This window comes from Amia ocellicauda, chromosome 2 (assembly GCF_036373705.1).
Source record: "Amia ocellicauda isolate fAmiCal2 chromosome 2, fAmiCal2.hap1, whole genome shotgun sequence".
Classification (NCBI taxonomy): Eukaryota; Metazoa; Chordata; class Actinopteri; order Amiiformes; family Amiidae; genus Amia; species Amia ocellicauda.
This window is the reverse complement of record NC_089851.1, coordinates 27018974-27044195: the sequence shown is the minus strand read 5'-3', so window position 1 is coordinate 27044195 and position 25222 is coordinate 27018974. Positions and strand designations below refer to the sequence as shown.

The 25222-nt window shown below is 37.6% G+C and overlaps 1 protein-coding gene across 1 annotated transcript in view; it reads right to left on the bottom strand.

Moving 5' to 3' along the window:
* LOC136768110 (cadherin-12-like) overlaps positions 1 to 25222 on the bottom strand; it is a 169096-nt gene that overhangs the window by 91261 nt on the left and 52613 nt on the right. The window contains exon 3 of the mRNA XM_066722166.1: positions 20935 to 21335. Coding sequence (XP_066578263.1) covers positions 20935 to 21168 — 234 coding nt within the window. The 5' untranslated portion in view covers positions 21169 to 21335. The remainder of the gene's footprint in view (positions 1 to 20934; positions 21336 to 25222) is intronic.

Sequence of the window (25222 nt, the reverse complement as noted above, 5' to 3'; positions counted from 1 at the left end):
CAAATTGCCAGCAAATACCCATTCACACAGAAAACAGAGACTGCCGTCAAGAGTGCTGTAGCCATGGGAACAAGAGACTACAAAAGCATGTGGATTCAGGAGAGGAGATGCAGACCCGTATTCTGTAAAAGTTTCATAATTTCCCCATATTGCCAGTATCCTTCCATTGTGTTTACTGGACTATTTGTTCTAAACAGGGCACCGGTCCGGTCCGGACTCACTAGCTAGGACAAATAGTCAAAAGGGAAAAGCAAATTATATGTCAATCTAGGGTGAGTATTCACACTATAACCAGTTCATCAGGCTGTATGGTTGTGTGCTTTTTGTGGTGTGGTCACTGGACCCAGTGCTCACAGATCATTTGAGCACATGAACCCAATATGATACTCGGCTCTCGGTTCATGGTTGTGTAACGAGAGGCATTGTGTGGGGTCTTGACATATACTGCAGCAAAGTGAAATCAACTGAAATAATTGAGAAAAAAGCATGACATTACATTGTGTGTATATCTATATCTACCAAAAGTGTGGGTGTGCAGATCTGCGATTGATTGCTCAAAACAACTTATTTTATTTTTCATTTTTTAAAGTTTGACATTACTGCCTTAAAATCTAATTAAATAACTTGAAACAAACTAGCGTCAATGTACACTGTAATGCAGTCTAATAACACGTTTGCATGTATAGAGATATTATATTTTGCATGATTTATTGGTATATAACATCTGACATATGTGTGACAATAGGTAGCATATATACATCATCACCCTGTTGGTTCAACAATAACACTCAGAATTGTGGCGACTATATTATTTTCAACCTCTGCCATTTCTAATGACCTGGTCCATTTTTTGTTACAGTCACAAGTTCTTGTTGAAAGGAGGCTTAACCTCGTTGTGTTGTGGTTGCAAAAATGCACCCCTTTTCTGATTCGTTACGTCAGTTAGCTGATGCACTGCGTCGACAACGCAAGGACGTGGCACATAATTTGCTGGCATTCGTATTCCTGCTCCATTCACACAGACCTGTTGCCAGAAAATTGCCAGCAATAAGACTAGGACCCTTGTTAGAAAATTGCCGGTAATAACCCATTCACACAGACCTTGCCGGCAACAAAATGCCACCAAATTGTTGGCAATTGTTTCAGTGTGAATGGGGTAATAGTTTCCTTTGTTAATTAATATTTTTTTTAGCATTTTAGGCCTGCCTCCTCCCTTATGACGGTTTTGTTATACAGTAACCCCTCCCCCTTGGGCAGTGCTTCCGACTTGAAAGATAATGATAGGTTGCGTATGCAACCCCGGTTATCTGAAAAAGGAAGCACTGCACAAGGGTTGCAAGGTCACGCGGCAGTCCAGGCTCAAGGCAAAAGAGGAAGAACCTGCGCTAACGTCACGTTTTATAGAACAGGAAGTGGGAAGGGACCTGTTCTGAGTGACGACCGCAGGGGTCAATGGCAGCTTTGATAGAGTGACGTTTTGATCAAGTTCCTAAGGAAGTGCTCAGAAACCCCTCCCCCTTGGGCAGTGCTTCCGACTTGAAAGATAACCCCTCTAAATCAATACAGTATTAAGCCTTCCGCATTGGGAGACCCGATCTTTTGGCATAGAGGGCTTAACACTTGCTGAGGTGTGCACCGCAACATGTGTTGTCCTTAATCAACCTCAGTAATTTGTTAAACAGTTAAACACATTTGTTCTATGAGAATACTATGATTTTCTTAATTATCACAACATTCCAATTATAAAGTTTTATGACTGTCTGACGTCACTTGTTTTTGTGGAAGGGATGTGTTTTGACTTTTGAAATGCATTTTAAGCTTCAACTAAATTAAAAACATTAATAAATTAAAACATTGCTGATAGATTTTTTTATTAAAAAAAATTAAAAGTATTAATTGAATTACACTTTAGCTGTGTTTGTTTAATTGAAGGGACTTGGTTTTGGTGTTTACTTGGGTTGTCAAAGACCATTTGAAATTTTCATAATTAACACTGGGTGGCGTAGCACTACCACATGATTAAGAGCTAGCCACACATCAACATCTTGTTTATAGTCCATATTAGGTTTTATTGAAATCCTTGAAATATATTTGGATATACCAGTCCTCTCACCAGCCTGGGTGTTTTACAGTTCAGCTCTTAAGTTGCATTTCAGTTTTGATGGATATAGTCTCCAGTGTGCTTGTATTCAAACGGATGTTGTTGTCTTTTGTTTTTTTTAAGTAGTCAATTATCACCTCCTACGTTTCACTGAAAATGACTAATCCCAGCAGACATGCATTGTTTATTGTAAATAGAATGGGAATAGGGGAACACAATGCATTTTTATTTTTAAACCATAAACAAAGACGTCAGACAAGATGTTATGCCAATGTGTTTGTAATATTAAGCCATCTGCATTGGAAGAACACAAGTATACTCAAACTACTTAAATGAGTCAGGAGATTATAAACTAAAAGCAAAATGTGTTATATAATGTCCAAAAATATCTCCACACTGCACATCTCTGTTGTGACTTGCATGCTCCCAATCCTCACCTTTGCACATGGCGACACCAATCATGGAAGGCAAATAGAAACATGGATTTATTATGACTAAAGCACAGCTAAATATTGGACTACAGACATTATAGTCCTTGTGTGTGTTTGTGTAACTTTCAAAGTGGGTTAGTCAAAATCTAAAAAGAAAATGGGCCATTCATGTTGATAACAATGTGAACTGAGGTAAACCACAACAGTACTAAGTCATTGTATATTAAGCTAAACATATCATCACTTGATTTCACAAGGCTTAAAAAAACACAAAGGAAAAACTATTATTGGAAGAATCAAATGAAACCATGATCTTTTACTATTTTGTTTTCCTTTTCAACCCAGTCATTGGGATTAATTACTACTATGTATGTGGTATTTCTTATTTCCTTCAGGAGCTCATTTGAACATGTTTACCCTCTAGCAATCCTAGGGCAGGTGCTGCCAGCAAGTGGGAGGCAGGCAGACCTCCTACAATATATAATTAATATTTTGTTATAGTTAGAGCCCTGCGTTTTATGCAATTTACTTTATAAGGGTGCACTTCATTCCTCCCTGCACAAGGTGGGCATGTAGTCTGCTTAATTAAACTGTATTGATTTACATTTTCACTATTCCTTTAATTGTCTTGATTAGTCTTTCTATTACATGCTGTCAGGCCTACTGTTTTCAACATCACCAGTAGATGTCTAGTTGTTTTCCTGATTCTCTTAATAATTCAATAAAATCACCTCACCTGACCCTTATATCCCTCCTCTTTAGCCCTTGTATATAAACTCCTGTCTCCAAACACTTGTTGCAAGTGTGATTACTTTGTGATTACTTTTCTGTACATTCTACCGTATTAGCTAATCCTCTGTTTCAACCCTGCCTGGCATTTTGACTTTGTATTTTGGATTCTCTACATGGCTCTGTTACTCCGTTTGATCAACCTCTAGCCTGCCTCCCTGATTATGATTTCTGGATCTCCCCATTAAACTAGTTTGCCAAACTCCTATCCCTGTCCCTGTTTTCCCTTCTTCCCCAATAGCCCTGCCCCTGGATCCAAACTCCAGCGGGGCATGCCGACATCACCACAGCCGTGATGGCCCAGGGGATCATGCTGGGTAAACATGAGACTATGCTAAAGGAAATCTGAAACACCCTTAACCAGCTTGTCCTATCCCTTTGGGCGACCCCAGTTCCCGCTGTACCTCCTGCTGCGGAGGCTCCACCTGTGGAGGTAGCTCCTACAGAGACAAGACCAGTACGCCTTGCTGTCCCAGATAAATTTGATGGCTCACCGGATCGCTGTGAGGGGTTCCTTTTACAGTGTTCTTTATATTTTTCCCACCAGCCATCTGCTTTCCCTATGGAGGAGTCAAAGATTGCTTTCGTAATCACACTTCTGACTGGGAAAGCCTTTCAGTGGGCATCGGCCATCTGGACCCAGCAGGGAGCAATAATAAGATCTCTCTCTGCTTTTCTTTCCCACTTTAGAGAGGTATTCAATCATCCGGCCAAAGGAAAGGATGCCGGGGAGCAGCTTCTTGTTTTACACCAGGGCAACAGTTCTGCAGCAGATTATGCTTTGAAATTCAGAACCCTGGCTGCTGCCCTGGCTTCACCATGACCTCCAGTCCAAGTTCACATGTAAAGACAAAAACTTGGGATTGGAAAGGCTTATCCAGTTGGCTGTCCACTTTGACAATCTTATGAAGAACAGAAGGACGCGTTCCACACCAGATCTGCCTCGCCTACCTGTCAGATTCACTCCCGCTGCCCCTTCTCCACCCGAAGCTGAACCAATGCAACTTGGCAGAACACGCCTGACTCGAGAGGAAAGACAAAGAAGAATACAGTAGTGCCTTTGTATGTATTGTGGCCAGCCCGGTCACTTTCGAGACACCTGCCCTGTTCGCCCCAGTTCCACTGTGGCTGTCCCGTCTGCTGCTGTGAGTACAGAACAATGTCCTCTGGTTTCATCTCTTCAATGTCTCATACGAGTCCAGGTTCAGCTGGGTTCTAAAAGTATCTTTGTTTCTGCCTTGATAGATTCGGGATCAACAGGCAATTTCAAACACGGGAAACCATAAACCAACTGAAAATACCTCTCTCTCCCTGTAAACCTCCACTCCGGGTAAAAGCAATTGATAATCACCCTATCGGAGCTGGTCTGCACTGTGGAGTAGTGGTTAGGGCTCTGTGGGGTCAAATCCTGGGTGGGGCAGTGCTGTTGTACCCTTGAGCAAAGTACTTCACTTAGATTGCTCCAGTAAAATGCCCCAAATATAAGTTGCCCTGGATAAGAGTGTCATATCTCACTGTAAACCATCCTGATCTCTTGGATTCAGAACTGCACCCTCTGCTGGTCATATATTCTCCTGGAACTGATATCATCCTGGGGCTTCCATCACAACCCTCTCATCTCCTGGGGATGTTGTTATTTTGACCACTGCATATCTTCCACTCTGTAGAGCCAAACACGTCAAAAGTCCCCTCCTTTCTGCACCTATCGATGTGCCCTCAGAATATCAGGACTTAACAGCCATGTTTAATAAATCCCAAGCCTCACAATTTCCACCTTACCGACTATGGGATTGCACTATAGATCTTCTCTTTGGCACTTCTCCTCCCAGGGGCTGGATTTATCCACTTTCCCAATCCGAGGCGCAAGTTATGAAAGATAACATCAAATAGGCTCTGGAATTAGGCATTATATGACCCTCCATATACCCGCTGCCACCAGTTTTTTCTTCGTTACCAAGAAGGATGGAGGACTCTGGTCATATTTAGATTACAGAGGTCTCAATTTATTGACTATTAAATATCAATATCCTCTTCCTCTTTTATGGGCAGCACTGGAGCAAGTTTGTGCAACTCGTTTTTTCACTAAACTAGATCTACGAAATGCCTACAATCTTATCTGCATCAGGAAGGGTGATGAATGGAAGACTGTGTTATGACTAGTGGCCATTACAGATATCTGGTTATGCCTTTTGGACTAGTGAACACTCCCTCCATCTTCCAGGCATTTGTGAATAAGGTGTTGAGGCATTTTCGGGATAAATTTGTCATTGTCTACATAGATGACATCTTGATTTTCTGAAATATCTCCCATGTACGCCAGGTCCTTCAATGCCTTTTATCTAACCACTTGTATGTAAATGCAGAGAAGTGTGAATTTCATCGCCAGAGTATTGGATTCCTGGGCTACATCACTGATGCCGATGGTATTTATATGGATCAGGAGAAGGTCAAAGCAGTTACCGACTGGCCCACACCACAGACTGTCAAGGATTTACAATGATTTCTGGGTTTTGCAAATTTCTATAGACACTTCATCAGAAACTTCAGCTCCGTTGCCGATCCACTGACTTCTCTTCTTAAAGGATCCACACGTACTCTGTCCTGGACTACCTCCACCAAGGATGCCTTTCATTGACTCAAGTCTCTTTTTACCAACACACCCTTTCTAAAACATCCCGACCCCAATCTCCCCTTCATTGTCTAGGTGAATGCTTCAGAATGGGGAGTAGGGGCCGTGCTCTCTCAAAGACACGGCTCACCTTCAAAGCTCTATCCCTGTGCCTTCTTTTCTCGAAAACTCTCTGCTGCCGAACATAATTACGATATAGATAATCGCAAACTACTGGCTATCAAACGTTCATTTGATGAACGGCGTCATTGGTTGGAAGGATCTTTACATCCTTTTTGGTTCTCAAAGACCACTGTGATTTAGAGTATATATGTGCAGCAAAGCTTCTGAATCCCCTTCAAGCCCACTGGGCTCTATTTTTCACCCGGTTCAATTTCACAATTAGCTACCATTCTGGATCGAAGAACACAAAAGCTGATGGCCTATTGCCCTATCACTCTATGTACAGTGAGCACATACTCCCACCAACTTGTATCGTGGCTCCTATTCAATGGGATATCATGAATCAAATTAATCAGGCACAGAGTACAGAGCCAGCACCTTCTAATTGTCCTTCCTCCTGTACTTTCGTTTCCATCTCCTTAAGGTCCAGGCTCATTCACTGGTTTCACACATCACTGGCATCAGGATATCCTGGAATTCACTGCACCATTCCACTGATTCAAAAAATGTCCATGAATAAAGACATTGCATGTTTTGTTACAGCCTGCCCTACATGTTCCCAAGCCAAGTCCTCCCATCAGCTCCCTGACAGTCTCCTACAACCTCTCCCAATACCCCATCAGCCCTGGTCTCAAAAAGCAATTGATTTTATTACTGACCTTCCCAATTCAAAAGGATACACTACTATACTGGTTGCCATTGACCACTTTCCAAATCGTGCAGACTGATTGCTCTCAAAGGTCTCCCCACAGCTCTTGAAATGGCAGAATTCTTGTTCAACTGGGTGTTTCGACTCTAAGGGCTACCAGAAGAGATTGTTTCTGATAGGGGTCCCTAATTCACCTCCCGGGTATGGTCTGCCTTCAAATCACTTAACATCAACATCAGTCTCTCTTCAGGATACCACCCACAGTCCAATGGACAGACGGAGCATCTCAACCAAGAGATTGGAAGGTACCTGAGAACATACTGTAGCAACAACCAGCAGGACTGGAGCAAATACTTACCTTGGGCAGAATATGCCCAAAATTCTTTAATTAATGTTTCCACTGGTTTATCACCGTTTCAGTGTGCTCTAGGATACCAGCCATTCCTGTTCCCTTGGACAGAGGAAGCCACTGATATTTCCTCAGTAGATGACTGGTTTCACCACAGTGCTACAATTTGGCAAAAAGAACACACGCGCCTCAATCGAGCAATCCGTCACCAAAAGGTGTAGGCTGATTGGCACAGACTTCTGGCTCCACAATATCAACCTAGACAGGAAGTGTGGCTCTCAACCAGGGATATTAAACTCAAACGTCCTTCAAAGAAACTCACCCCCTGCTATATTGGTCCTTTTAAAATCCTGTGCCAAATGAATCCTGTTTCTTACCGTCTTGATCTACCTCCTACATACTGGATTGCCCCTACATTGAAACCCGCCTTACCTGTCCCTAGTATTCTGTTCGAGTCGCATGTCAGTCCCTGCCCGGCACCGCCTCCTCCCTTGTATCTAGCAGGTGGTCGATCTTATGCTGTTCAATCCCTCCTTCGCTGTCGTCACCGCAATGGCCGCCTCCAGTATCTCGTGGATTGGGAGGGGTACGGGCCTGAGGAACGCTCCTGGGTACCAGCTTCGGACATCCTTGACCCCTCTCTTATCGCCTCCTTTCACCCTGCTCACCGAGGGGTCGCTCGTGGGGAGGTGGGGTAATGTCAGGCCTGCAGTTTTAAACCTCACCACTAGATGTCTCCCACGCTCCAGCTTTTCAGTTATTTTCTTGATTCGCCTAATCATTCAATCAAATCACCTCACCTGACCCTTACTGTATCTCCCTCCTCTTTACCCCTTGTAGTTAAACCCTCCAAACACTTGTTTGCGAAGTCTAGTTCTCTTGTGATTAGTTTTCTGAGCATTCTACCGTGTTAGCTAATCATGTGTTTCAACCCTGCCTGGCTTTTTGACTTTGTATTTTGTATTCTCTACGTGGCTCTGTTATTAGCATGCCTTATGACTTCTGGATCTCCCCATTATTCTAGTTTGCCAAACTCCTATCCCTGTCCCTGATTTCCCTTCTTCCCTGATAGCGCTGCACCTGGATCCACACTCCAGCTCCTTCCCAGGATGACTGACGTGACACATGCGCCCCCTTATTCCCAACATGTCCTATTAAACATTATTTGTGATATTGTTTAAATATATTATTTTAATATTTTTATTTACTAGTAGGCACACAATTTGTCAGAGTAAAAAGAAAACAAAGATTGTTCACTTAAAGTATAATTAAAGATAGTGTCCCGTGCATTACATTTTCTTTTTAAATTTAAACATCGCCAGTTGATCATCCCTACCCTCTGTCAGAGATTGTCATTGTTTTGTTAAAACATGGCCATAAGAAGAAATGCATCTTTCAGCATCTAGAGAATTGTTAACAAATGTAAAAGATATTTTAGACTTTTGTGTTAGCTTTAATGCAAACTAATTCCAAAACTGTGCACATCTGTGTACAAATTCAAGAGGTCCTTTAACACTACAGTGTTTGGTGAATTTTGCATTTCAATTTCCACAAAACCTGCATAAAAAGGGATGTATCTGGAATGATTTTCAGCAACAGAATAAATGCTCTGTCGTGCACGGCTCAGGTGACAACTTTATGGGTAAAGCAGAGCCGTCTCTTAGGATTGCTTCTGTCAGGTGGTCTTTAAATCATTTCCTGCTTGGGCAATGTATGGATATTTGTAATGGTTGCAAGCAGTTTGTCTGCTCTCGGAAAGTTATTTGCCCACATATTGTTGGCAAAGGCTATTATGCGTCAATTGCAAGTCAAATGTATTCAGTTTGGCAGTAAACCTAAAGGAATGTCGTTGTATGCTCTGATCATGTAATTGGCATTATTGGAGACCAATCCAGTCTCATTATTAAAATTCACTTAAAATCCATTTGAACAATTAACAAAGCCCTGTGCCACTGATGAGTAATTCAGAGTGCAGATTAGCTGCATCAGGTAATATTACTTTCAGTTAGAAGGTAATCAATATTCCTCGGAGAACAAACAAAAAGTTTGGGATTATCATTTTTCTCCAGGGGAATATTGGCACGAACACATGCCTCTGTCAAAACTAATATAACATTTTGTCTGCATTCGTAACTTTCCCCTTATGTTTTTACTGGAGGAGGTTGTTGAATAAGTCAATCACAATCTCAATCTTTCGCTTTTTTTTTTTTTTTTTTCTGTCAATGAATGTTGGTTTTGAATGTGGTCTAAAGCTATCAAATCTTCTCCAACAAACTAACTTCATTAGAGTCTTGCATGATGTTGCAGAATAAGACAATTGTATGCCCTTTCTTTATCTAGGGTGTGCACCAACAGAACTATCCAAAATATTTGCATTATTAGATAATTTTTTATAATGCAAATACAATTTATAGACATTGCTTCATGTCTATAACTTTTCTCAAAAGCTTCTGATTTCTTTAAACTAATTTAAATAATACTACACTATATAAATATAAAAATGTGACATAACAATTTCAAAGATTTTACCGAGTTACAGTTCATATAAGGAAATCGGACAATTTAAATAAATAAATTAGGCCCTAATCTATGTTTTTCAAGTCTCAGGTTTTGTGGGAGCGTGTGATTGGCTGCTGACAGCAGGAATGTGCACCAGAGCTACAGTCGGGTCAAGACCCTGGCGAGGACGACGAGCCGCAGAGGAGCTGCCCTGAGACGGTCTCTGACAGTTTGTGCAGAAATTCTCCAGTTGTGCGAACCCACAGTTTCATCAGCTGTCCTGTGGCTGGTCTCAGACGATCCCACAGGTGAAGAAGTCAGATATGGAGGTCCTGGTCTTGCTTGCTAGGACGTGGTCTGTGGATGTGAGGCCGGTTGGACGTACTGCCAAATTCTCTAAACTGGCCTTAGAGGTGACTTATGGTAGAGGAATGAACATTGAATTCTCTGGCAACAGCTCTGGTGGACATTCCTGCAGTCAGCATGCCAATTGTACACTCCCTCAAAACTTGAGTAATTTGTGGCATTGTATTATGTGACAAACTGCACATTTTAGAGTGGCCTTTTATTGTCCCCAGCACAAGGTACACCTGTGTAATAAGCATAATGTTTAATCAACTTAATGTCCAGTGGATAGATTATCTTGGGATATTCTAATAGGGATATAAACACATTTGTGCACAGAATTTGAAAGAAATAAGCTTTTTATGCATCTGGAAAATTTCTGGGATCTTTCATTTCAGCTCATGAAACATAGGACTTTACATGTTGCATTCATATTTTTGTTCAGTATATAAAGCCACGGGCAAGTCAGTGCTGAAAATCAAGCCTGATCTCAGACTCCCCAGCCATGCATGCTACAGCTTTACCAGAAGGTCTAAATGTAGGCTGCATGTTTCTTGACCTCATGCATGTTACTGTGCCCCCCTCTCCACCACAGGGCATTCACTGAGGCTTGCACTCTAGTTATACTTTGTTTTACTTAAAGCTTTAATAAATGGTTAAAAATTGTTAATTTAGAGCGATGCATATTTTGCAAAAGCTGTCAGAAGCCAGCCTTGTTTAGCTCTGCAGACAGCACACCAGATGATAAAAAATTGATGCCCACTCACCGCCTTCAGTGTAAAAATAAGGGTGCTGATGTGCCCTGTCAGCAGCTCCTTCCAGGGAGGACTTCAAATTGGAAATGTTATGAGGGATATTTTAATTGCAGATAAAACAAAACTGTGTGTTGTTTAGCTCTCGCATTCCCTGCAATTACTGCTGCAGACCCTTCTGAGTAGAAAATCCAGGAGTCGTGATATGAATAGATATATTTTGTAATACTAGGGGAAATAAATAAAATAAAAATGTACCACAAGCAAAGAGCTTAATTCAGGACCATGAGACATTATTGTAAGTGTTTTAAAGGATCTTTATACTGATTCATTGTGGTGTTTTGTAATGTTGTTGACACTCTTTGCCTTAGCATGTATTTCCTTGCTTGTCAACTTTTAGTTATACTTTTCAGGGTTGCAGATACCTTTGAGGGTATTTTTTTAATCCTCTTGAGTTTTTCTTTTTTCAAAAGCATTATCATTTGATATATTTCAGCACCTGCGTTCTCCTATTTGATGGAAATAATTTAAAATAATAGTATAATTTATTATTTTTGTCAGATTACTTCATTAGTTAAACCTGACAATGAGTACAGCTGGCAAACAAATTGCAATTTTCCAGCAGCCATATATTACAGGTTATTAATCAGTGTGGTCTAAAAAAAGGAGAGAATATATCTTCGCTTTGGGGAGACTCATTTTTATAAGATCAATCATAATCTAAGAACCAATATAAAATGGTACAAGTTCCAGTAAGTGAAACTGATTGGGACATTAACATTTTAGAAATATGTTCTAACAGTGATTCAAACAGAAGTCCCATTAATAAAATCTTTGAAAAAAGAAGTGTAATATTGGCAGCACAGATAAATGACATCATTATCTTTAATGCAGACATCATTTTAACACCCATTTTCAGGGAGTCTTGCAGCATTTGTCATCAACATATATTACAATTGTAAATGTCCTTCAGCTCCTAAATGCATAATAATGAGAAAGTGAATTACTGGCAAACCTGATGCATAATTTTATGTACAGTAATCCTTTCAAATTACTGCACATCTGCAGCCGTGAATTACTTTGGCAAAGCATTTGTGCGAAACTGTTTTTTCTGTGAATTATTGCACTCTGGATAAAGTTATTAAGAAGTTCATTTCTAATTGCCAATCATTAGGATCACATTCAATCTTGGTGTAAAGTGTTTTTATATATTTTTATATTTCAATATGTAAATGCAGTGCTAACCAGGCTACATGCAAATAATTAAATAATATATTACAAAATACAGTGAAATAATAAATGGAACAACCCAAACCTTTTGACCAGTCATATCACTCCTAAATTAATAGTATCAGTTAACAGTAATCATTATGATTAATCAGTTGTGTGGAGGAAACATACAGTATCTGACAGATTGATTTCCATAAGAGAAACGCTTCATAGTGGGCCACTAGGCTTTTCTATGGAACATAAATTGTCAATTTTCCAACACATTTCTTAAGAACAGAACGCGCATGGAGACTGCAGTAAAGTTCAAACTGAGGAAGACTGACAGTATTGCACATGAACTTATGACAGGCCTCTTAGGTCTCCAGTTCCTTAACAGCTTTATTTCATATCACACTTATGATTTTCTTTTAGTAGGCAGATTCCTATTTCCTTAAATCTGTTCTTTGGCCATTATTAATACATTTACAGAGCCATTAAATGGAATTTATGTAAATTGGAGCCTTTTATTCTTCAAGGCCCTTTTTGCATCCCCATAACTAGATGCCTCTAGGGATGAGGCAGCATAGTTACCTGTCTGCTTGAACAATTTTATAAGAAGCAGCTCTACATGCCATACAAAACGCAGTTGTGATCTGTTAATAGCACACAACAATGGGTAAAACTCCACCTAGTGGCAAACGCTTCCACTGCCATTCCCATACCCATTATCCTTTCTGTGTACCCTGTGCATTTCAAGGGAATTTTCTTTTCTGGGTCCATCGCAAGACTGTATAACCACTGTGTATTTTAAAAGATCGGACTTCAGCCAAGTATAAGTTCCCACTACAGCATCACCTTTTTCTTCTTGTGCAAATTTGAGGTCAAACGAAAAACTGAAGTTTCCAATATCCAAGGGAATGGACTGACTGTTAAGTTCACTCAATTCAGTTTACAGGATAAATTCTTATAGTCCCAAATAAGAAGTGCCTAAGACCACTACAGATGATATGTGTGTAAACTACTCTTTTGTAGCTGTGGAAACAATGAGAAATTATGTTGACATGGAATTAATGCAACCAGCAGTTTGAAAGGCTACTGGAGGAAATTAAAATGTATTTCATGTTTTGTAAACTGAGGTTTCATGCAGGAATACTTCATGTTTGGTTAGGATTAGAAGGCATCACAGGGAATCACTGAGAATATTAAAAATCTATCTTCTCACTATTGGTTACTTTGGTGTGTTGAGGATATTCAGCCCCAGCCAATTTCTCTGCTCTCAATTTCCCCTGGGAGTACAGATGCCTATATTGTGCTCCCAGTGAGTACAGATGAGCAAGTCTGCACGTAGATTTCCACCATTAACGTCTGACACACTCATCTCTCACAACATATTGTACTTAGAAATACTCAAGTGGGATATGATTTGAGATCTTTGTACTTGCTGCTTTCAATATCCATAAACCTCCTCTTGAGAAGATGATGTCTTAAGTGTTTATTTACTATCATATTACATACACAGATCTGTTTAAACATTAGATAAGAAAATCCCTTTCCCCATGCTTTACTGTTATCTTATCTAATGATGTTAAAGCAAACATCTTGCAATTAAATGCTGACAAGGCCACTAGCTGTTGATTTCAGGACTCATTTAAAATGACTCCCCGATTTGTAACTGACTTTTGGCAGCTCCTTCATTCAGTTCTAAACAAATCTGCGAAAAAAGCAAACTGAATGTCCTTTTATGTGCAGTTTCTGGTGTATATGCCTTGGCTTTGTACTTACTTAGTACTTTTTGTAATCAACTCTGATTTGAAGAGATACAGCTAGCCTATAGAAATGTATATGAACTGTGTGGCACCCTGTAATGATTTGCCATCTAAGGAATCAAATACAGTCACAGAAAGCTACCCGCCTCATGTTGGGAAGCAGGAATATTGCTGAAAAATTTACAAAAACTGTAAATCAAGGAATTTTACTAAAATATCAAAGCAGTTTTCTTCTTAAAATAACCAAATAACATTTCACATAAACATTGCATAATTTCTACATATCAACACTGTTATTACCAATATGGTGCATCACAGCCCGTTATGGAAGATCAGATCTCAAGCACCTTTAATTTGTATTTTTCCTTGATCTTCATTCAAGGCACTATATTTCTATTCATTGTTTGCTGTATTGTATCTTGTGATGTATTTTGTTGAATGGCATAATGTATTGCATAGAGTAGTATTACATAATTCTCATTAAACAACTAAAACTATTCACTGCAATATGCTTTGAACTTTTGTATATACCTTTTAATACCTCTTGGACAATGGTATCAGCCAAATAAGTAATTCATACATTTTTCTTTGTATAAGGAGTAATATGTTTTTTATTTAATTTTATTTAAAAGGCAGGATAATAGTAGGGTGAAGACCCGGACCATGAATCATAAATATTACTACCATAGATTTCCTTGCGGTCATTGCCAAAGCATTTTCTTTTTTCCACTACCACTCTTTCTCAATTAGAGGGGAATGTTCATTACTGTTTAAAAGGATAGTGCTGAGCAGCACTTACAACATCCAGTTTGAAGTAGTCTATGGATTAATTGCTTATGGAGGCATTCTTTAGGCTGGGAAATATATGCCATGCAAACATTTTATTCAAATATATACTAAAGCTTAAGAGAATGTGATAAGATAACAAAGTTTAGAATATGGAGTTAAGGTAGAAAAGGTCATGTGAATACCTAAACAAATTAACTGTTCCTACCCTTGTAGGTTTTATTACGTTAAGGTTTGTTGCCATTTTAATTGTCATCTGGGTTGTCTGAGCAAATAGTTGTGTTGTTTTGCATCTCTTAGTCATGTTATTCTGTAAAAATCACATGAATATCAACAAGAAGAAACAATACCAACAAAAACAACATCTACTTATTTGTCAAAATGCAACTTGAATTCCTACAGATCCAATGCTTTTAAAACAGGATTGTCCTAGTCACTCATGGCATTGATGTGTCAGTTCCTCTTTCTTCAAACAGCATAGTTTAACCATGTAGCAAATCTAGTTTATTATTATTATTTATTTATCAGAAAACATAAAATGTAAAATATATATACACCTCTTTTGGACTCTCAAATGATGATGCATTTCACCTGAAATTTTGATGCATTTAAATAGGATTTTTTTCCCTTTGTTTTTACACAACCTAATCCACGTTTTTAGCGTTGGAAGCAATTGAAGGAGTGAAAAAACGAATCAATTAAAAATAACAACCTGAAAAGTCTTCATTAGATAAGTATTCACCCCCGTTGTTTTGAAATGCCTAAATAAGCTCAGGTGCAACCAGTTGCCTTCAGAAAGGCATCTGTGTACAATAAATACACAGATGTATTTACAATAATACAATAATACAATAAATCTCATTAAATATTCTTAGAATGTGCAAATAACTGATTTAAATGTTTCAGTTTAGTAGCAGGATAAACATGCCATTGCTCATTATGTATTTATTAATTCTGCAACTTTAGTACATGTTTGACGGCTTCACGGCTTTTAAACCACTTAACAAGATTCACCAGTCCCTTGCCATGTGTCACAATCAGGTTGAGCTGAGATTTTAAACTTTGCACATCTTTAAGCAATCTCTGAAAGTTTATTAACACAGTGTTTGGTGAAATGTGCATTTCCTTTTCCACAAAAGTCAGCACAAAAAAGAGATGTATTTGGCATGATATTTCTGCAGCAGAATACCAAGTCACCCAGCGTGTTATGCATGGCTCAGTGGCAACTTTATGAGTAAAGCACAGCCTCCTTGTTTGACTGCTTCTGTTAGGTGCTCTTGATCATGTAACTGGCATTATTGGAGAACAACCCAGTCTCACTAGTGAAATGAACTTCAAATGCATTTAAACATTAAACAAAGCACTGTGCCTCTGATGAGTAATTCACAGTGCAGATTTACTGTATCGGCTAATATTACTTTCAGTTTGGAGTTATTCAATAGTCTTTAGAGAACAATCAGAATATAACATACTGATCTTTTGCATCTGGTGACTCATTGGAAACTAAGACTACAATTTATGTCTTGTGTAAATCAACTATTTGAGGTAGATATTCCCTTTACAATTCACCTGCTCTAGGAAATGCTCCCACATGTATTGCACATTTGGTCAGAAATGCATAGTTTGGGATAAAAAAAAAATCCAGGGGTCAAATCGATAATAACATCTCGTTGATGTTCATAACTTTTTTTCCTTTACACATTTTACTACAGGACACCAGCTCATAGCTGTCAGTCTGTGTTTTTCTGATGATAAATGTCAGACTGTTGTTGACTTTTGACTGAAGTCCAAAGATAAAGTTTCAAGTTGTGCAAAATAAATTATACCCATCGGTGTACAGAACACTAGGTGGACATTGTTGTGTGCGTTTGATCAATGAAATGCATTTTTGATTGCAATGTCTTTGACTCCATGTTTAAGTGGTCTCGATCATTGACAGTGTCTAACATAATAGTTCCCTTACTAAGCAGAATATAAACATAGGTGTAAATGGATAATTCTAACAACATTTGCAAGACAAATCAGTAATTGTTTCCTTGTTTTTACATTGATATACTGCATTTGTAGTGATTTATATATGTCATGCTTGTGTGGATGTAAAATCAGTGTTCTTTTTGAAAACACTACATTACATTAAGTCTGTATAGAAAAACGATGAATAATGCTGTGGCTCAAAGTAACAGTGATTATTGCTTAAGTTACTCCTAATGGTTGCACCCGATCCTTGGATCCGATCATTGGAGCGACACAGCTCAGCAAAACAGCAAGAGACAGAGACAGCAAGGTATTATGGGGGCTGTCTTTCAGCTTCAGTCTTGACTACAGCCCCCATAATGCCTTGCTGTTTCTCCTCTATAGGTGTTGCTGAGCTGTGTCACTCCAATGATCTATGGGAGCTGTAGTTCTTGAACCAAATTCAGACAAACATATACACACACACAGTACAACAATTAACATCACCATCATCATCATTATCATAATAATAATAATAATAATAATAATAATAATAATAATTATAATAATAATAATAACATATGTGCTGATCGTTATACATGGCATAGTCTTGCATTTGAATATGATTATTAAAAAATATATAAGGAAATAATTACCCCTATTACTAGATTATTGAAGAAAAAGAAATATTATTATTATATTTATTATAATAATTATTATTTTTATTATGTAGTTATCCTACGTGTTCCACGTGTTTGTTTGTGTAAACGGGTTGTCAAGCTGAGTATGTGGGGGGGGGGGGGGGGGGGGAGGCGGGCGAATTCTCCACAACAGGGATGCAGGGGGGTGGGGGGGATGTGTGGACGAATCAGCAAACACACACACACACACACACACACACACACACATATATATATATATATATATATATATATATATATATATATATATATATATACATAGGCTATGTAGTAAGTTAAATGGTAGTCCATATTTCGGACCGTTTCACAAAGATAGAACACCTCAGAAAGTTATTTTTAAAATACCAATAATTACATTTGTGAATAACATAAACTAAGTAGTGCTCCCCCACTATTAAATTAATACTTTACACTGTAGTAGAGGTTCTCTCTATCTCAATGTCTCGATGTAACGATACATGTCTATTTATCTATATAACTATGTATGAATCTATTTCACCTCACCCAATTATATTATGTATGCATTAATTTAATTTAATTTATTTAGACTAGCAATATTGGAATATCTGCCCGTGTCTGCATGCATCTCTCGCTCTCTGACAATAAACACGGTGTGACATCACATATCTCTGACAGATACCGCCCAATCAAAGCACGAGGCTGTTCTGCTTCTGGAGGCGCCGAGCCGGAGGGTTAAAACATGCCGTGTGCGGCACCTGGAAGCTGCAAGATGTAAGGCTGATGCGAGTGAATGCCAGCTTGTGGGGGGGCCGGGAAAGCATAGGATAAAGCAGCGTTTTTATGCCTCTAGTGGGGATTTGCGGTAGTTGTTCCATAGACTGCAATGGGGGACTATATCGTGAAGGCTCAATGCATGTGCCTTTGTTTCCGGGAGCTACAGGGGCGGCCCCCCTCGCCTCGATTGCATACAATTTTCTTCTACTAGGTGCTTCGATGCATGTAAAATCACGAGGATTGGGTAGTCTATGATAGTCAAGAAATGCAATTAACTTTCAAAATAGAAAACAAATTAAGTTGATCAGCTTTTTGTTAAATAGTATGATGTAGTATCTATTACAAGCAAATATATAGTACTAATTTGTATTTAGTCTCTAAACAAGGATTAGTAGAATATTGTAAACAATGTACTGTAGATAAATATTTAAAACAAATAATATAGCATATGGCAATACATTATACTGTTATACAGTATACAAATATAGAGTTCAGGATTCAACATGAATATCAAATGAGATAAAGATAACAATACAATATGCTTCAATAGTGAACATGTAGTAGAGCCAGGTGTTAAACAAGGCACTTGTGATCTCACCTTCTGTAGTGGGCCATGCTAAGTAGTGTAGTGCAAGTGATTTGCAACACACTTTATACATACCTGTATATTTATTGAGCATTGCTAACTGCTTATCATTCTTGTTGATATTACATTTTATTTGTCAGGTGTCAATAATTCTGAATAATGTCTAAGTCCTATTTATTTTTCTGAAGCCACCTTGTTTGCTGCTCCACTTATTTTTGGATCATCTCCACATTCAATGTTTACTAGAGTAGATCATTAATGTCAATCAGGAAGAAGTGTGGCTCTCTTATGCTTTAACAACATCATCTGCCTCTCTTGCTAGTTAAACAAGACATGCCTTTTATAAACCCACATTTGACAATATCCTAGAATCTCATTCTATAGATCATCTTATTTAGTTCTAATGGATATTTTCTCCCTGTAGTTAAGCCAATTATTGGATAATTGGAGGTTTGAGATTAACTGATCTCCATTAATTTGTGATGTATAACATTGAATCCACTACATAGTCTTTGGACTATATTTGATTTGACTGTAAAATTCATATTTTACTATTACAGGGTTAAGCCTCAAAAAACAAGTTATTCATATTTTAGAAATTGTGTTCTCTTGGTTGTCAATTTCTCATGGACAAGTCAAAATGGGAGCCCTTGGTATCTGACAACACATTAAAAAGTACTCAGGAGTACTTTCAGGAATCCTATCTGAAAAAACAAAATCTGTAAAGATGTCATGGGATGATTCTATATTGTAATATTTGACTTTGGTTAAAAACTTGAATTCGCTTTTATTGCAAATCTCAGTAGGATTTTGAGTGTTTTTTCTTTTTTTATAATACATAAGCTAGTTTAACATTAAGATTTCATTCCATTATCTATAGTTATTTAAAGCAACAGATTTGTTATCTGGAGTTAACTTAAGAAAGACTAAATGATTATATTAGTTCATTTAATGAAGTAAAAATCATTCAATTGTTTTAATGCAACAATGCCATCTGGATTAATATTAGCAAATGTGACAGCCTCTTCTTAGCTAAAACCATCCACAAGCAGTTAGGGAATCAACTGATTACATGAGCAACAAGGCAGATAAATCAGTTTAACCATTATTTTATGGAATCTGGATGTGCCAGATTCTAATATCATACTTGCTACCAACTGAAATGGAGGTTTTGATGGATTACAAAAACAGAACACGTCATTTCAGTTGCAAATTTGTAACGTGAACAGATGTATTCAAAAGTATTCACAACAATGTTAATCAGTTATCTGTTCTTAATTTATAAAATAAAAAAGTTGTGTAATCTTTAGATTTTCAATCTACGGAAATCTTAACTCAGTTCATCCATCCATCCATCCATTATCAGTAATAGCTTCATCCAGTTCAGGGTCATGGCAAACCGGAGCCCAGAGTGGCAAGGGTGCAAGAAAAGGTACACCCTGGATGGGAGACCAATCCTTGGCAGGTCAGCACATACAAACACACACATGACTACAAGGCAATATAGAGTAGCCGTTCAACCTAAGCAGCATGTCTTTGGGATGTGTGAGGAAATGGGAGACCCCAGAGAAAACCCAGACAGACATAGGGAGAACATGCAAACTCCAAACAGGCAGACACCCAAGGCCAGCTTCTGCTAACCACTGTGCCACTGGGCAACCCTCAAATCAATTTGATCAACTACAACCCTTTCAGTTTTTTCTAGGCTGAATCATTGTTCTAATAAAAGTTATAATTTATAATAAAGTATATAGAACATACAGAACAATATGTAGCAAACTTAACTGCCAAAAAATATAGTTTCAAAAGAAGTGTACATTTTACTACATCGGTATATGTATACAGACACAACCAGTAAAATAATCCATTTGATTTACTTGTTTTGTTTATCAAAATAATATTTTTTCTGTATAAAATTCATTCACAGTTGCTTCTATTATTTTATTAATTTTGTGATGTAATGTGTTTACAACAAATCCAAAATATAGTGCCTCGATGACCAAACTCTCCCTCAGAGACCTGTGTTCAGATAACTAATAACTAACGATCAGCTATACAGCAAAACCTGATGTTTTTAATTTCATGTGAATCCTCTAGAAGAGTAAATGCAAATGTTATATTTATTGCTCTGCCACTCCTGCCATCATTCAAATTATTTGGTCATCTTTGATTACATCCATGTAATGCACGATCAAATCCAATGATATTTCAGAAAAATAAGTATATTATACAAATAAATACCTGAAAGATATTTCCAGAATCTCTGTAGTGGGAGATTTTCAATATGTCACAATATATTACATGAAATGTGTTGTGAACTTACTGTCAGTGATCTTTTTATTAAAAAATAATAACAACAAAACAATGTCCCTTAGCTGTTACTTAGCTGGTGATTTTTATTGGGATTTGAAGTATACCGTGTGTTAATGTTAACCTCAAATCATTAAGTCTGCTAGATAAATACTGGGATAAGAATAGCAAAAAATATTTACCTTGCCGACGTACTGAGGATCTGACCCCATATACTCTTCCAGTACGAAGAACTGGTTCCATACCCAGCCCCGTTTGACTCGCTGAAAGCTTGGTGGACCATTTCTCATGAGCCCCACAATGCTTCTGGGATGTTCCTTTCCCAGTCTGCTTTGTGGTGGTGAATGAAGAGGGGTTTGGAAAGCTTTGTCAAAGACAAACCAAAGGAACAGCAGCAAGCAGTTCCTTGTAAGCATTGGCAATCTGTTAAGTAGAAGATCCTTTTAAACTCCAAAAGTTTGGTCGAAAGGTATTGGCTGTGAATTCAGGAGCGAGTTGAAAATCGCTTGATGATGTCCTGTCGCCCTCTTTCTGGATATATCTGGATAACAATGTATTTTCAATTACTCATACAGAGTGACACCTGGAAACAAATGGGGAAAAAAGAACAGAAAAGAAACATAATCAACTCTTCTATTGATTTTTTTGTTTGCTTAATTAATTCAATAGTCATCAATAAATAACATCATGAATACATAAATAACACTCTAAACCAAAACTCAATACTTTGTACTTCATATTGTATTCAAATTCAAGTAATGTTTTGTTTAGATTTATTTTATTTGGACCCAAAATAATTTAATAACGTTGTCATAAGGAGTATTCAACTCCAAATTAAATCTATGCTAATTAACACTAATTGGGATGTCACAGCAGATGGGTAGGCATTTCCTTGTTTGACTGTGATCATTTGATAGAGACCTGAGTCAATTATTTTACATATGCTGTAGGACATTTCTGGCAGATATTTTGTAGATCCTGACATGTATTATTATTATTATTATTATTATTATTATTATTATTATTATTATTATTATTATTATTATTATGTATTTATTTTATTTTATTTTACTGTCCAGAAAGGATATTTTTAATTCATGTTGTTTAAGTTTGTTTAATTTACATTAAATCGGTTTTATTAAAATGTTCTCAAAGTTCTACCAACATATATGTATCAGTAAAAATGCAAACATTGCCAAGTTATTATTATTATTAATAATAATAATAATAATAATAATAATAATAATAATAATAATAATATTTGAGAGCTGGGGAAAAAGTTATGACAAAGGCTCATGAAAAGCAAGTTCAAAATGTATTTTAGTGGATATGCTTTATAACTTCAAGCCTGTGAACTCTTTCCAGCAACCCAGACTGAAAATGATCAAGGATAATTAAGGGTATGGGAAGTACCTAACAAAGCACCTGCATCTTTCATCGTAGGGTCAGTTTGCAGATGAAGAAACTAGCGCTGCAGGCACCTGACAGTGACAGCTTTCCCAGTAATTACTTGGAAAGTTTTCCATGCCATTAGTATGCTGCTTGTCTCAGAGGCTCATTAAAATATTGCTAGTATGTGTGGATGTGTGTGTGCCAAGTACCCCTCATCAAGGCCTGATTTTTACATCCTGCAATAACCAGTTTTAAGTGCAAGGTCTGAGACAATCCAAGGGCAGGGGATACACTTGTATTCATCAAGGGACAAACCTATTTGAACCCAGGAGCGATTTGTAGTTTAAAAGAACATGACATAACAAAACACGACAATTCCCAGGATCACGTTTTATGTATAGCCAGAGCTGATACCATTGGTTCCATTGCATAGGAATCTATGCATTGTACTTTGCCAGCCTCTTTAGCAAGTTGCTGTCTTTGATGTTCCCATGTATCTCAAGTTATCACTTCTAAACATATTACTATCATAAAACAGATAAGAGGTGATTAATTCAGGTAGACTATATGCCCTATATATAGACATGGAAAACGTTCCTAATTACTGGGAAAGCTGTCACTGTCAGGTGCCTGCAGCACTACTTTCTTCATCTGCAAAGTGACCCTAAGATGAAAGGTGCAGGTGCTTTGTTAGGTACTTCCCATACCCTTAATTATCCTTGATAATGTGTAGTCTGTGTTGTTTGAAAGAGTATAGAAGTAATAAAGTCCTGATATCACTTTGTACTGTCCAAAACTGTTGTGTGTGTTCATAATCAATCATTTAATGTTAATTGAGCTTGTACTGTACGTGTATTTAATACACCTAAAATACAATTACTGAGACATATATGTGTTTGAAAAGCTATGACCATAATACACTGGGCTGTGTTCGTCAAAGTTACAGCAATTGTGCTGCTGTCGGATTTTATTAACTCTGCTCCATACTTCCCAAGCCAGTATAATCCCATCACCAACACTGTTTCAAGAGGTGTGACACTGATGAACAGCGTTTCATCTTCAGTACTCCCCCTTTTAAAACTGCTATGCTAATTCATATGAGCAGATGACAGTATTCAGTATTAAAATGCTCTAAAGTGTCCTGTCAGATTAAAAAAACAAACTCCTTGAATCATTGGGATTACACAATAGATTTACAATCCAAGGGTTTGTAAATACTAGGCTTTAGATGCATTACCACATCTGCAGGATAATGCTTGGAGGTGATTTGGCATGGTTTTTAAATGTTGAATTACACCTTGGTCCAGGTCCTGTCATACATGGAATAGTGTGCTGTTTGACTGCTCTGAATTGATGTGAAGTGTTTCACTTAGTTCCCTGTCTAGATGCTCCCACACGTTTTACAACTGAGTCCATAGAATGCCTTTTTCCTTTTAATCTTTTCACTGTGAAATCCCTAATTTCATACAAATATTATTCCAATTTAGTAATTTTGGACATCTATTGAAGCATCCCACAAAAATATAAATGAAACTAAACACCCTCACCTTTCTCAGCCACTGGAAGCCTAAGGTAATTGTTAACACTTGTCAAAAATGTATCCTCAGAACTATAAAGAGTTCATCAGTCACTGGAAACCTCACATCTTATGCTCATAAGACATTCTTACTGGTTCTGTCCACAGTAATCTGCATTTAGATCAAATACTACCTCTCCTGTCAGAAAATCTGAAATCCAATGATCGAGCTCCAGTCATAATACGCATGTGTTCTACAATTAATTTTGGAACCGTTTACCTAATTTCCAAGCTCATACTGTTCCACAAGGCTTCCTCGTTCTTACTTTTCCATTTCTTAAGGGTTCCATGATCTAGCAAACCTACTGACTAATGCAAACTAATGAACTGAAAACTGCTTCAAGACTACTATTCGAAAGCATGGAACGTTATTTAACCAGACAACTATAAGAGATAACCTGAGATTTCTACACTGGTGATTGGGGATGAATTATTATTTGGTGTTTTAAACCAAGGTTTTGGAGGAGGACAACCTCAATTTCACGCCTGACTTCCGCCTTCCCCAGCAACATACACACCTAACTAGCAATCATCCCTTTGCATCACTCCTCCACCCCAAACACCCCGTTTTTACAGCTCCTTGGTGTATTCTATGTAGTTGGGGGGGTGGATGGATGGATAGCCTCATTGACATGGCCAGGTCATTGTTTGTTCCCTTAGTCAAGTGAGTCTAGGCCAATACAAACTCTATTAAAGCTTTACTGTATATGTCTCACAAACTACATATTAATATTCAGATAGTTGCTTACTTTAGATGCTGTGTTTTACCACAATTGCCACTTATCAACATTTTCCCTTAAACTATCATGCTAATTTAAAGTGGATTTGACTATTGTCTGCATAGTGTGATATCCAGGTTAAAGTATACATTCTATATAACAGTTCTTCATGTGCTTTAAAATACCTATAATGTTCAGAAGATGTTTTAATAAATAGACATGCATATTCAAATGTCTTTTCAAATGTATTCTGGTATACAGTAAGTTAAGTGCATTAATAACTTAAATATATACACATGATTTTGCATGTGACTAACACCATTAATTTCTTCTGTTTCTTTGCTGAATTGGACCACAGTTGTATAACAGTAGTGTGGCCATTATTGGAGTGTGTGTAATGTACACTCAACTGGATAGGCATTATATATAGAATAGCACAATTTGATGGGTCATTTAATATGACACTGGTCTTGCCTGAATCATTGCTATATGATTATTTGTGAAATCTGGGGATGACAAACATGTCCTAATACACTAGGCACTGACTAAAAAACAAACAAACACAAATGTTGATTAAAATATCCTTTTATGAATCTTTCATACCATATTAATTACCAAAAAGATATGTCTCCAATATAAAATAAATAAAATAATTTGTAGACAAACAAATGTTTTTTTTTAATTTTCAGAATTGCTTTCCTACAATGTAAGGCATCACAACAGAACATATGAAGCCTACAAAACAAAAGTGAAAAACAAATGTAGCAGTACAAAATAAATACA